The 15,878-nt window shown below is 37.6% G+C and overlaps 1 protein-coding gene across 1 annotated transcript in view; it reads left to right on the plus strand.

Moving 5' to 3' along the window:
- Positions 1-427: 427 nt before the first annotated feature.
- LOC139696588 (uncharacterized) overlaps positions 428-15,878 on the plus strand; it is a 66,541-nt gene continuing 51,090 nt past the window's right edge. The window contains exons 1-3 of the mRNA XM_071595392.1: positions 428-526; positions 722-854; positions 2,037-2,211. Coding sequence (XP_071451493.1) covers positions 428-526; positions 722-854; positions 2,037-2,211 — 407 coding nt within the window. The remainder of the gene's footprint in view (positions 527-721; positions 855-2,036; positions 2,212-15,878) is intronic.

Raw genomic sequence — 15,878 nt, forward strand, 5'->3', positions numbered from 1 at the left:
CATTCGCAAACTACATAGAAGGTAGATTTCGAAATATTAATAAACAAAATCTACACTTAAGATAATATATTTACGTCCTTGAGAAGAACAGCATTATATTTTTAATTTCGTGATCAAAAATGAAGAAATGATTTTCATTAATCCTTTAAATCAAGGCCTTACTTTCTAGTCACGAGTCGTAGACTTAATGATCCACCTTCTCATTTATTGAATTCCCAAGACTATTTTATTATTCCCTTTTATACTCCTACATTTAACGATAAATTGAAATATTTAAAATCTAATCTCCTGACTGGACGATTCAGTCCAAAGGGTTTATTGGTTAATTTGAAAAAGGGACTACCACAGACCCAACCACACTCAAATTATAGCCGCACGATGTTTTTTATTAAGGTCCAAGCCAGCCCGTGGATTCCTGGCGGGCGCAATGGCTGGTCTGCTGGGCCACACAGCAACCTACCCGCTTGATGTGGCCAGGACCACCATGGCAGTCTCCAGCCCCAAGGAGTACAGAAATCTCTCTGAGGTAACCAGAAATGTTTCAGGGCTTCAGAAATAATATATGGTGTGAACGAAATTCGAAAAATAAATTCATTCGGTAATAAAAAATCATAGACTAAAGAAACGTAATACTTATGCGGTGGAATGACGTTAAGGAAAACACACGCCCACATCTTCTTAATTTATAATTTTAAAATTCATTTATTTTCTATTGCAACAGACCATTCGAGGAACCATTAAGAAAGAAGGAATACGCGGCCTCTACGCCGGGTATTCCGCATCGCTCATTGGTGTAGTCCCCAATGCAGCAATACGCTTCGGAATGTATGGCCTGCTTAAAGAGGTGTATGCCGGTAAGATATTTATGAAAGAAAAATCTTTTTCTTAGGATTAATTATTCGACAAACCTATGCTTAATATTTCTTCTTTTCAAACACTTATCTTACTTAAGCGATCAAAGATTTTTTAGAGTATGGAAGAACGCTCTTTGATGATGTAGTTTCAATTCAAAAACATTATTAAAGTAGAACTGGAAATAGAGAAGCCTGATCCCAACCATGTGCACGATTCAGCCTGGAGATTGTTAGGGTAGCAAGTAGTGATGGAGATAAGGAAGTGCGGATACGTGGCGAACGCAGGGCAAATAGGGGGAGTAGTTAGACTTGACATAACAGTTCACATTATTGACGCTAAACATTTATTGGGCAAGTCGTCCAAAGGAATGCAATCCCTACTAAAAAAACATTTTGATTTGGATAGGAACAAATAGAATCAATTTAATTAAAGTAATTCATTTAAATACTGAAACAGCATGCTGAAGAAGTTGAAATCATTGCTTGGGAAATACATTCACACGCAATCAGAGAATTCAAGACCTACGAAAGAAAATCATCCTAAAGAATAAAAAAAATTAATTAGAAAGGTGGAACTTGCAACCAACCCATCCAGCTGCTCGTTCTTTCTGCCACATTACAATCAGTAAAAACAAAATGGAAGACAATCACATAAATTAGTTTTCATAAAGACCAATCGTTATTGAACAATCAAACAAAAGAAGTACCTTATTTGCTGTAAGAAGGCGAGTTTCTGTGTACATGTAAGATTCGAAAACAAACTTTCAATGCAGGAGTGCATGCGTGTTCGTTGTTATAGCACCTTATGCCGGAGGTTCGATCAAATACCTTCTGTAATTAAATAATTAGATACGGATAATATTTTAGAATAATCACGCGTGATATTGGTTTGTGACGCACGGTTATTATTAACCGTAGTGTACATTGAAGAATCGCGTTTGCAAACTTACGGAAGTTAACGTTGGATTTCGTTTATGGGCAAAAAAAATGTGTGACTACCACTATGAACCCCCAACTGTCACCACAACCTCCCCACCGCACATCCAAGATAATGGTGCACAGTGCCACCACTGATCTGTCAGGTTCATTTCATTCGGTTCATTTCTAAACTCTTGTGCCTTTAAAGAAATTATCTTCAGTAGATGCCTGGCGCATTAATATATCGTGGTTCCATTTCAACAGAGCGCAAGGGTACTGAGTTAAACCCCTTAGAGCAAGGTGTTTGCGGTGCCGTGTCCGGAGCGACGGCTATGCTGCTCACCTACCCTCTGGAGGTAGTCCGAAGACACCAACAAATGGCTGCTCTTACGGACGGAAAGAAGAAAAGCTTCCTTGATACAATCAAGACGATACGTATGTAAGTGACATAATTTTTTAAGTATTGCTCTGACGAATCTCCACCTATGCCTTACCACAGACGTGTACATCACTCTATGCACAATAAAACTACCATTTTTCGAGTCTTTGATTAGACATCATGCCATTGCAAGCTTTTGAAAATAATCACCCATAATTTATTTCGAGCACAACCCTACAGAATCAATTCAGTAATCCCATGTTACCTTACTCCTTTCTTCGCCCTGCAGGAAGGGGGGGACCTGGAGAGGCCTCTATAAAGGGGTCTCGATAAGCTGTCTGATTGGGCCTCTGCAGGCAGGCCTAGCCTTCGCGGGGTTCGAGATTGCTAAAAAATTCATGCAACCAAGAGTACCCTGAGGTAAAGTAACTTATCTAAACTTATTGTAATATGCTGGTTCGATCCTATTAAATATATTGTGTTTTACCGATAATAAATAAAGATTCAAGAAAATTCCATCCATGAAACAAAATGGCAGTCTCTTTAGAAAATAAGTCCAAAAATCACTGACACTGTCTTCATGCTATTTTTGAATAACGGTTATGTAGATTCCTTGTGCTCACAACAATTTTTATAAAGTCGAACTATGCTCAACAAGCCTCAAGTGCCTTACAATAACACTATTTCTACTCTCAAATAGTATCGAAGGCCGCCCACGCTCAGTTTTTTCTAGTGATGACCATTCTTGGGAAGTTTATGGCCATCTTTCCTGTCCTTTCTTCGAAAAGAACCAGACTAATGAGGACCTCGTTTCTTTCTGCTTTGACCAACATATTTTTCATATCATAGCTATTTTAATATGAACTTCCCGTACCATTATTATACGCGTCATTGCTCCTGTCCTCAAATATTTCAATCTCTAGAACTTCTAAATTACTTTTCACGCATTCACTCAAAGTCCACCTGTATGCCGAATAAGCCCCTTTGCTCTCGATCAATATATGCAGGATTGTCTAATTCTAATCCTCAGACTTTACTTCTTTCACAAATAATCCCAAACCTGAAACACTGCTGTAGTTTAAGTCGCATTCACGCTATATACAATTGTGAATAACGGACGCCAACCACTAAGATATTATTCCTGCCTCATTTACTCCTTGAGGAATCGTTTATATCCAGCCATAATCCCCAATCCATTCCTGATATTAGCCTTTTTTAAAATTACCTGTATCTTCCTCCTACGAAGATATGCTGTTACCATTTTATCGAGATTTGATTATCCCGCTGGCGCTGCGAGATCTGTTACTGAACATCTGCAATGAGAAAGAGAATATTGTCACTTGCCTAAAAAATACGTAAATACCTCCAAATAGATCAAGTTATTAAATAATTCTGCATGATGGTTACATTTTGATAGTATTTTTTTAACTTTGGTTGTTTAATGGCATCATTCAAATATTAACACTGGTTTTTCCGTGAACCGACACGTTTTCGTCCTTGAAACATGTGTCCGAAACAGCTTCAGCAGGAAGGACGTGGTGGCGTTTCTGTTGAAGACCGCCCGGGAACACGGACTCAGAGGTCTATGGCGGGGGAATACGAAAACCATTGCGAGGATCGTCCCTTCATCGGGGATTGCGTTCGCCGCAAATGACTTGTTTAAACACTTGTTGAAGGTGGACCGGAAGGAGGACGAAGAGTAAGTGAACTACCTCCCTTTTCAAAGAAAACATGAAAGTACTCATATATCCTCGTAACTTCACTTGTCACTTGAAACAAATTCAAAGTGGAAAAATTAGCCAGAGGGGAAAGGAAAGACTGCCAGGAGACTGTGTACATTTTCCGATACATTCATTTAGCAGATATAGATAAAAGAAAGACATTCGAATGATTTTAGGTAATGGTTTTGGACCAATTTGTGTTTAGGTAATTTTTCCCAAGAACAGAAAGATAATAACACAGGAACAAATTAAAGTCGCTAAGTTAAGAATAATAAAAACATGATCGTTCGACAGTTGTTTTGAGCGGTGCAGAAACTTACTTCATTTTTTTGGGAAGGCGACTGCATTTAACATTGTACTCCTGGAACTTTGATCGAAAACGGAATTTTGAAAGAAAACAAATGAGAACTCATATCAAGCATTGAGATCAGTTGGAAATTTGGCAGAGATGAATGTCGGCGAGTTGTACTTATAGGTCCGACCACATGGTGCCTGGATACAGAAGGAATTACAGAGTTGTATTTATAGTGCCGGTTTGTACCTCAATACGGAAAGATTAGAAGTCAGTACAGTTTAGCTTTTGCCCATTCCAAAAAAACATTAAAAGGTTGATTTGAAAATGAAAATCATTGAATACTACACCCAAAATAAAGTATGTTACTCCTTAAGAAGAACAGCATTTTATTTTTAATTCGGTCATCATAAATTTAAAATATTTTGAAAAATCCTTAAAATCCATGGCCTTACTTTCACGTCACAATTCATGGACATAATGATACACAATCTGTTTTATTTATATCAGAGGATAATCGAATTTCAATGCATGATTATTGATCATGTCCTACTATTTATACTCTAACATTTCATGATAATTTGAAAGATTATAATAAAGCCTTTGAATGGAAAAAGTAACACCCACGCTCCCAATATCGCCCGAATTAAAGCCGAATTATAATTATAATATAGTTCCAAGCCAGCCCGTGGATTCCTGGCAAGCGCAATGGCGCGTATGCTGGCCCACACAGCAACCCACCCACTTGATGTGGCCAGGACCAGGATGGTAGTGTCCAGCCACAAACGTTTTGGAAACCTCTCACAGGTAACAGATATCATTAGGACCTTCAAAAATAACGGAAATTACTAAAGGAATTTGTGATATCAATGAATTTGGAAAAACTTCCTTGAAGCATATATTTATTCAAATAATGGGTATTCTACACAGTAACACTTTGAATAAAAAGAATTCTTTGAAAACCCTTCGCCCTCACGAGTAAATTTAGTTGTAAAAATACTTGATCACAAAATTCCTCTTGATGATATATCAGCAAATGAAAAGGTAGCCAAGCCATTGAATAAAATTAGTTGAGCCAATGCACAAACAATCATCCAAATATTGAAGCAAAGCCAATTTCAACGCAACAGTCTCGTGAGCCGCCTTTTATCATTAATTACATTTCAGGAAATTACATTTATGATTCATAATGACAAAATAGGAGCCAAAGAAATATTATTTCACCCTCAACTGACTAGACCAGTATTATAAATCGCTTAATTCGAGAGGAGCTTATTTCGCCGCCGAGTGTTTGGTTTATCTTTAAAAAACGGTAAACGTGCATGTGCCGACCGAGGACAAAAACTCCCTACGCGCCATTTTCGAATTCGCGCTCGCTTATTATATGTATTGCATTTGTACCATATATGAAAACTACAAATTTTATATAAAAAAATGAATAGTATTAATATTTTCAGTTGACTGAAATAAAAGTACTACATATTACACTTACAAGTAAAAATATTTTGTTTTAATGTTCTTCATATTGTTAATAGTAATTTTGTTTTAAAAAAGCAATTACTCAAAGATCGAATCCACGTCTTAACATTGACTCATATGCGTTCAATTTATTCAATGTGTATTACATTTTAATATGGCAATATTTAATATTTAAACCTTCATTGTCGAAACAGAATGCCATTAAATGGCTCATCAAAGAAGATATGTGGACAGTAGCAGTTCTTCTGCGACGGACGGAGCTTCGTCAATGAACTGAATTTACAATTTCGTGGAAATGACGCTAACGTTATAAGGGCAGAATCTGTGATGACTGTGTTTATTTCCAAGTCGATTGCATTGACGCGCAACATAGGTCGCCGTGATATTCATTACTTAATTCTCTGCATAAGCTAGAGGAGCAAGGTGGTATGGGTAATGATGATCTCAGAGTCCTTCGTGACCACAGAGCCACCATGCATAAAAATAGGACGCAGCGACTTGAAGGATCTTCCATTTTTTGGGAATTCCTGACTGGGAGATAAATCCGTTTGCAGACATTGAGGAAGTTGATGTATTTGAGGAAGAATCGATTGGACTAAAAAATGACGTTGAATTGATTCCCAAGTTTAAGATTGAATATCAAGAGTTATGTTTACAGATGGATGTCTCCGATTGTTATCCTGCATTATGGATAGTGGTCAAAAGACTGTATCTTGCGTTCGCAACTTAATATTTTTTGGAACGTGGTTTTAGTGCAGTCATTAAGCTTATTTCCAAGGAGAGATAAAGAATTCAGTTTTGTGAACGCGGTGAAACCCATCTAAGTTTTCTTTTTTCATTAGTTGAAAATGTTCATCATATATATCCGCTTGATTCAACTATAAAAATGGCTTGTAACCTTGTAAAAAAGGATTTCTTAAAATTATTCGTTTTGATAATTTATATTTATGTGAAAAGTATATTTTCACCTAATTTCCTATCATTGCGAAATAATTGTATTGCATTAATATGATGTGAAAACCATAAATCTATTGGATTCTTGATAAACATTTCATTTGTACTTTTTTCAATGTTCCTCATTTGATGCCTGCCGTGAGTCACAGTCACAAAACCTGCAGTGAGTTCAGCTATAAATTCAGAGAAGCGCTGAGAATGTTAAAAAAAGGTTGCAGTCCGATTTGAAAAAGAGTTCGAAGGGCAAAGACGTAATTTCCAAAGATGCATTTCAACGGAAACTATAACAATGACGCGTTAAAACATTAATAATTATGCTAAAGGACTAACACTACTTCAAAACTAAAATATCTCGAGTTTACCTACAGATATATCCCAAGACATTCCAGTCTACCATAAGAAATACACATGGTAAACGCCTGACTGAATATTCGTTAAAGGGATGATTAGGCGAATTAGTCACAGACAGATTAAATGAGCAAATATTTTCAGCTAGTTTTCCCAAAGCGTCGATTAATTAGATATATTGCAGCAAGCAACAATTATCCTAAACCACTCGGTGAACATGAGAATCGTTTACATTCCATATCTCTACCATCGATTTCATCAGAAGTATTAAAACATTACTGTAAATAATCTTATGAACTTTCTTGAGGGCAAAAAAGGCAATAATCTATCAACGAAACATTATAAATTGTTAGCCTTTGATTCCTCCCATCGTTCTATTTACGAATATTCATTGTTAACGTAGTCATAGAAGAAAACGAAGCCGAATGTTTGATATAAATATGCTATTCTGAAAACCATTAGGGTATACTAATGATATCCGAGGAAACGTGGCAGTGCTCGACATTTTAAATTAAAACTGTTTTTTCTCGCAAGAAGGGTAAAGAGCTAGATAACGGTACACACGCGAAACTAGCCTCTCTTGAACAAGAAAGGGTACGAAATACAATAATTACCGTAAATGACAAGCAAGAGTTGAAAGTCAACCAGTGTAAAAGAAAAGAATGCGAATTATATGCATTCGTGTAATTATTTATTAAAATTATTCAGAACTCATCTCCATACGAAAAAATTGGTCGAAATAGAGGACTGACCCTCCATATTTAGGGTGGTAAGCTTCCTTATCAATGCTACCAAATACGAATAAAGAAAAATCAGAAACCATTTGGAGACATTGAACGTTTGTTTTGTGTCTCCCTCGAGTTGCTTCTTTCACCTTGGAATCCAAATAAACTAATTTCAAGTAAATGTAATCGTGTATAGATTTCAACCTTGAGGTATTGAGAATCGAAAAAACATTTGCGTTTCCTTAAAAGACACGAGATCCTGTACCGCTAATTTGAATTTCATACTCCGGAGGTTCGGTTCTCTGCGTTTGCGGTCAAGCCACCCTTGGAACGAGGCAAGAGACTATTCCCGACTGGAACGTTAACAGTATTCACTTGATTTGTCAATCAATTACTTATAGATCCCGTTAAATTACTTTGCCTTGTATACTGACTGCGTTTAAATATTACAATTGTTTTTCTTCAAAAACTACAGGACAGGCGTTGGCGCGATTTTCATTGAGGTAGGTCTATACTTATGAAGTAAACATGATATTTAATATCATAAGTTTTAATGAAGGAGGAAGATTTATTTTCCTCACTGAAACACTGACAATTTTGATCAAATTTTGAACTGACTGAACGATGCTAGGATTTGAGAACTTTCATAGTTTGACGGTTAATCACACATATTCTTACATACGCCAACAATGAGTTAAACAAATTATTCATTGTGCTAATATGTCAGTGTTAAGTGTTACCAATCATTTTGAATTGGCTAGTGTAACAACGTTTTGATGCAGAATGTGGTTATGTCAATTGCTTGCTTTTAATTGCTGGTAATTATTCGAATCCTCAATTCAAGTGGTTGACCATCACATTTCAATACACCCTTTCCACCAAAATAAAAATAACACATACCAAGAAGCTGCGGCAAATGCCACGACATTAACTTTAACTTTAACTGAAATTGTTACATTATAAGTAAATAAGTTGGCAGAGGGTGTTATTCATTGTCATAGGCTACACAAAGCATAAATATGCATAGTCTTAATTCCTAATATATTGAATAGTCCTAATATATTTCTAACTTATAATGCATATAATTCAAACCGCCACTTCTTACTAATGCACCATGACCGACTCAGGGAATTCAATTTGGGTAACCTATTCATCAAATTCGATGGAAAAAAGGTAGCGGAGAGGAAAACAAAAGAGTGCCAGGAGGCAGTGCAAATTTTCAGATCCATTCAATCAGAAGCTATAGATATAATTGAGGCGTGTGAATGAGTTTCGGTAATGATTTTGGACCAGTTTGTGTCCGAGGCGTTTGTCCGAGGAAAGAGAAAGTTGACAACACGGGAACAATTCAAGGGCACTACCGTTATATTAACCACGACATGTTCGTTGGACAGTTATTTTGATCCATGCAGACTCATACCACATATTTATGGAAGAAGACTGCATGTATCATTGTACTCTTGGCACTTTGATCGTCGAGGGAATTTTGAAAGAAGAATAGCAGAGAACAAATGGGAAAAATACGCCTTATGGAAACATTGAGGTGAGTTGGGAATTTCGCAGAGATGAATGTTAGCGAGTTTTTCTTATAGGTCCGTCCACTTGGTGCCTGGATACTGAAAGATAAGAAGTCAGTACAGTTCAGCTTTTGCCCATTCGGAAACTACATTAAACTGTAGATTTCAAAATAAAAATACATACAATCTACACCCAAATTAAAATACTTAAGAAAAATTAATCTGAGGTACAATATCAAACATATTTTGATGTCAGTATGTAACGTGTAAGCTTCTTAAGAAGATCAGAATTTCATTTTTACTTCCATGATAAATAAATAATCTCCCATGGACTAAAACCTTGTCATTGTGGAAAGTATTGTCTTCCGATGACCCCTAGAGCTATGCTGGCAACATTAATAATAATTACTCCTGGTAGGGTCACCCATGCCGGATAGGTCGAAGGTTAAAAGCCAGACAAAAGGAAGTCCACTTAGCGTCTGTTTTTCAGTGAGGCAGCTGTAAAGGTGTCTGAACCAAGTGAGGCGGCCTTTGAGTGATGGTGTCAGTTTAGGAACACTTTTGAGGAAGTTACCGGGAAGCAACCTTAATTTTAATTCCCATGAACAAATTAATGGGAATGTATGGAAATATGATTCGGCCCAATCGGTCGTGTGTCGTGCCAGGCAGCGGGAGAAAGAAGGCTTCCGCGGTCGTCATCTCACGAAACCCTTGCAAAGGAAAAGCGACAGCAGTAGGACAAGGGATGCAGAAGAAGAAGACCAATAATTACTTAGGAAATGATAAGTTTAAATTTGGGAAGGGGCGAAGCACGCGTGATGCCATTGCAGTACTGATATCACAGGTCTAGAGAAGTACAGAATACAATCAGTACGTTTTTGCCTGATCCGTAGATATTGAGAAGGCGTTTAATAGAGTGATTTGGGAATAAATCTTCAGTAAATTGCAAAAAACAGGCACAGGTTGGAGCGAAAGGAGGCTAATCAACAACATGCACATGTGGATACCTGGCGGGCGCAATGGCTAGTCTGCTGTCTAACACAGCAACCTATCCAATTGACGTTGCTAGGACCAGGATGGCAGTCTCCAGCCCCAAGGAGTACAGAAATCTCTCTTAGGCAACCAGAAATATTTCATGCCGTCAAATATAATTTATGGTATAAAAAGAATTTGTAAATCAATGCATTTCTTTATATAAATGCATAGACTTAAAAATCGTAATCATAACAATGTAGAATGAAACTAACAGAAAACACACAACCATATCTTTTTAATTCATTAGTTTAATATGTACTTATTTTCTATTACACCAGGCCGTTTGAGGAAGTATTAAAATTGAAGGATTCCGGGGCCTCTAACCAGGGTATTATGCATCGCTCATCGGTGTTGTTCCCAAAGCAACAATCCGTTTTGGAATTTATGACCTGCTTAAAGAGGCGTAAGCTGGTATGATATTTCCATAAGAGACATCTTTTTCTTACGATTATTATTCAACACCTATGCCTAATATTTCTTTTTTTCAAACACTTATTTTATTAAAACCGTCAAAGGAATTGAGGTTTATGGAATGGTATATAGATTTGTAGTTAAAGCAATAGTTTCAAAGTGCGGAAAAAAGGTAAACGCATGGCAAATAGGGGGGAGCTCCTTAGACGGGACCTATCATACCACTTATATTTACTAACGTTCAACATTAAATGGGGTAGTCGCGCAATGGAATGCTATCCCTGCTGAAAAAAACGAGTTTTAGGCATAATTATTTTAGGGATATTATTAAAACAAGAATCAATTATAGACCATAAGAAACACGATAATGATCCATGAATTAAGGAGGCAAACACTGAATGAAGTCAAAAGGTACTGCTATTTGAATTTGTTTGAAAAAGAGCCAAAATATTACGAGGACTCTTAAAAAATTAATGAAATAGTTTTTTAAATAACATACTTTTACTATGATTAAACATTTTATGGGCCTTCTCAATGCAGACCCCTTTCAATGGAAGGCAAATGTCCACATTTGATCAAAGTTTCAATACATAGGTTAAACATAATTATTTATGGGAACTGAATGCAAACGAAATGGTTTAACAACCTACACCAGAATTCCAAAGAAGATTCGCTCCTTTCAAAAGGTGGTCTCTTCATGTCGATCCTGTTATGTTTGCACGTGAATCATCGTATTGAAACATTCAGCCTATCCAGATGAGGTTTGGCGATTGAATTGTTTTGAGTTATTATGTTATTTCCTCTACTTTACTTCATTCAGAGGTGTCCGACTTCACTTGTTTAATTCCACCGGATTGAAAAATGAAACCCAAGGTTACTTTTCTTTATTGCCTACCTTCTCTCAATCTAAACGTTGCAAAATGAATGAGTAGACTATCAGAAGACGAAGGAAAGTATCATTTAGGTAGAAAAGGGACTGAGAATCTCATAACAATACTGGTGATATTTACGTAGAAATATATAATAAGGAATAAACTACCGGGTATTCGATTAATTATAGGACATAATAACAGACTCTCCTTAAAAGAAATATTTGATAAAAAAAGATGATTTAATTGAAAGAATAGCATTAAGATACATCTACAATATAACTGCCAAGCCACCACAATGGCGTGTGGCGGGGGGTGTTTGGTCACCAGCCTTCAAAGGCAACAAAACCAAATTCAAAACCAACACATATGTAACCTAATAAATAATTTCACCTTAGTATGCAGTAAGAAATTCATCCAATAACGTGCCAGCTAGAATTTGAAAAGCAAGAAGGCAAAATTCCACTACCACATGAACATGCAGCATTCAACCGCCTCCACCCCAAGGAAACTTGCAGGGAATGTGATCCAACGCTGCAGGTAGCGGGAGGGTGTCCCAACAGAGCGAGACGAGGGATGGAAGGGGAATCTTAAAAACAGAAAAGGCAGAGCAAATAATACTGTAAAGAGCCCTACATTGTGTAATGGCATTCTAATGCATTGTTGCGGAAAGAAAGAGTTTCGACAAAAAACAGACGAGGTTGGTGAAAGTTCATGCAATTGAGTAGAACTAATTATTCCCTAGCCGCTGAGGGTGGCAAGTTGAGTATTCAAATATATATAACCCTATAGTTACTATCCCATATTGTCTTTGAAAAGAAGGAGTCCTTGGGTCTGCTAGTTCTGGCGTCTATTTCCCGACTACCCACTACCTCTAGGGCTTCTCCAGCTAATTTTAAAAAAAAATCCCGTTGATTTACCACCGTACATTTATTTAGATTTAATGAAAATCCCCATTTTGAAAACCATTTAGTAATGCTACTTGGATCACGTGCTAGAATTAAACGATCCCCATCTCCAGATATCTCTCGAATATTCACCGTGTCATCCGCGAACGTCCTAAATTGACTTTTCACTGCGCGGTTCAAATCGTCAACAAATATCAAGGAAAGCAACGGAACGCTTCACTGAATTACCCCCGAAGTCACTTCCTTCGCCGTCGAAACTAGCGCGGTCAAGGACTGCTCTCTGTTCCCTCTCTGAAAGAGTCTTCAACCATATTTATTGCGCCCTTGCTTATGCCTGCAACCTTCAATTCATGAATAAGTTTACGATAGGGAACCTCATCAAATGCCTTTTGAAAATCTAAAAAGATCGCATCCCCATAACTACAACTTCTACCCCATAAAAGTAAGTCATGAGTGATTTAACGTAACAGTTTCAGGTTTAACTTTGTAGAAATACTGCATTACAAGGGTTAAAACAAACTTAGTATTTCCATGATGATGACGCGCGGCATCGCAACCTTTGTCGTGAAATATTAAATCCTTTTGGTGGAAATGTTATGCTTCTATTTAACCTCATAATGAGTGAAAAACCCTAATTCGGTCTCAAGGAGCAGGTTTTTCTGAATCAGTGTTGCCATTAAAAAGTTAATTTTATCAAAGTATCTCGTCATGAAACTGATAATCATATGCTTCAAAATTTTGCAACATACAGAAGTGGGAGAAATGGGTTTGTAATAATTGAAGAAATGGCATTTAAGGATCCTTCCTGTCAAAACAAGCGTTATTCACGCGGCCTTCCAATTCTGATGGACTTTGCACTCTGTGTGGGATTTATTATATACGAGGGTCATCCGGAAAGTGGTACCCGTTCGTGAAATAAAGACACAAAAGTAAATATTAACAAACATAAAAAATTTTATTTGAAAGAGGATACTTTAAACTACTTCTCAACATAATCTCCAAGCAAATTAAGGCATTTGTCATAACGTGTGACAAGTTTCTGTATTCCTGCTGCATAGTCCTTCGCCGCCAGCTCATTGAGATATGCGAGGGACCCATCTTGCACAAATTTTTGCATAATGCAGATGGTGTTTAACAATTTCATGAACAATTGTTCGAGAAACATTGGGAAAATGCTCACAGATGTCATCAATTGTGACGCGCCGATCGTTCCTCACGAATTCGTCAACTGAGCTCACCAGTTGGTCTGTAATGACAGACGGTCTCTCCGAACGCTCATCGTCGTGTGTGTTCCCCCTCCCCATGTTGAAGTTGCGACACCACCGCCGAACAGACGACTCGTCCATTACATTGTCTCCATACACCTCCTTTAATTGACGATGAATATCACATGGGCGAACGTTTCTTGCATTGAGGAATTTAATCACTGCCCTCACTTCACAACTGGCGGCGTTCTCAATTTTTTTAAACATTGTAAACAATCACAGAAACAACACAGGCAATGCTAGCGTCACGCAACTTGGCTCAGAGAAGGCAGACAAGCCACTGAAGCTATCTGACCTCGTCCAGCGGCTACTCGCGTCGTCAGCACTTCATGCGGCACGAACGGGTACTACTTTCCGGATGACCCTCGTATAACTTCAAGGTACGTGGCAATGTTAGGAGATAAATGTTTTATCACCTTAGCTGGTATATGTTCGGTACACGCGGATTTTTTGGCTATTATCTCAAAGAGTAATTTCGCAATTCCATGTTTGTCCGCTGTTATTTTTGCCATTCGTTCAGTATGTATTGTTTATATGCGATACACGGTAGCAACTTCGTTCGTGAAAACCCATAGGAATAATGCATTTTTAATGTTAGCTTTTCCCCCAAAATCGGTATAATGAAATTGTTACACTTGCATAAGCAAGCAACGGTTTGGGTACCTCCGTTTACTTGTAGTAGTTTTTTGAGGGGAGGCGACCGACAGCCAAGGTCATTTGCGCCATAGGGGATGGACAGGAAAGGATGAAGGGTGGAGAGAAACCCGGCGTCGGCATTAGCCTACTCTTTACGAAAGGCGCCAAGGGGTCCGCAGTTTAACGTCCCATCCGACGGACGGCGTACTCCCTCAAAGTGCCCTCCACAAAGCACCTCAAGTAGGGATCGAGATACCTCTGAAAAATATTCAACACCGCCGGGATTTGAACCCGCGCCCTCAGGGTGGGAAGCCAGTACGTTAGCCCCCGCACCATCTCGATCCCTCCGTTTACTTTCCTAACATTTGACCAGAACACTTTGTGGTCATTTCAAAATACTCGCAAATTACTGAACGTTTAAAGTCTTGTAAGGCGCTACGTAATTGTGTTTTTGTTTCAATTATAGAAAATCGAGAATTGCTCCATATTTAATTACCATATGGAACCTAATGGATATGGGAATAGGAACGGCCATTGCAGTGTCCACATGGGGCTCGAGGTAGGTTCTCGATCGCCCAGCCACTTTTACCATTTGGACAAATCTGTGTTGCCCTATTGGCGTGGCGGACTCCTCTAGTTCCAAAAGATAAAATATCTAGCCAATACGAGTATTCGTTCTAATTCCCCAATTACGTAGATATCCCTCGACAATGTCCGAATTTTAAGAAGATTAATTCGAGTTCGCTAAGATCAGGCAATAATTTAACAATTGCAAGTTTGATGAGAGCCGTTTCTCGAGAGTGGGAGAGGTTGGGTTAAAAACAAAAATAGAACTGAAGAAATTAACCACCTATTTCAAATGGATTAAAAAGTGAAATCGATTGTAGAAATGGAGAAGAAAACCATGAAGCATACGACAACATAGCGGGGATCAATAGTTTGAGAGAATAATATAATAGAGGAAACGGAGTTGGATTCAAAAACATAATAATTACACTTTATAAAAAAACACAAATCAATCGGAACAGCAAAAGATAGAAAAATGAAGACCATGGGTTGAGGATGAGAAAATCAGGAATGTGGAAAAAACGGTCCATAGTTGAACAAATAAATAAGCAAGAAGAAAGAATTAAGCTTACCTAAAAAAGTAAAAAGATAATCCATTTAAGATGAGATAAAGGAAGTACGAATTACATGGATCGATAAAATGGATTTTAGATGAATTGTAAAATCAATTGAGATCCTTTTGCCAGAGATTCAATCAAAAACCTTCCGGAAATGAATAATTAGAATTGTTTGATATCTAAGGATCATCCCACGTGATATTGGTTTGTGACACACGGTTATTACAAACCGTACAAAACACTGAAAAATCCTATTTCTAGGTTTACGAAAGCTAAGGTTATAATTAAATTAAACGAGACCTCTATAAAGGGGTTTCCATAAACTGTCTATTTGGGCATGAGATGCCCAACCAACAGTTGGCTGCTCTTAAGAAGGAGAGGAAGAAAAGTTTTGTTGGTACAACCAAAACCATTTGCATATAGGCTTTACAATTGAATATTGT

The sequence above is a fragment of the Hetaerina americana genome, unplaced genomic scaffold (genome assembly GCF_022747635.1).
Source record: "Hetaerina americana unplaced genomic scaffold, ioHetAmer1.1.p SCAF_7, whole genome shotgun sequence".
In the NCBI taxonomy this organism is placed as follows: Eukaryota; Metazoa; Arthropoda; class Insecta; order Odonata; family Calopterygidae; genus Hetaerina; species Hetaerina americana.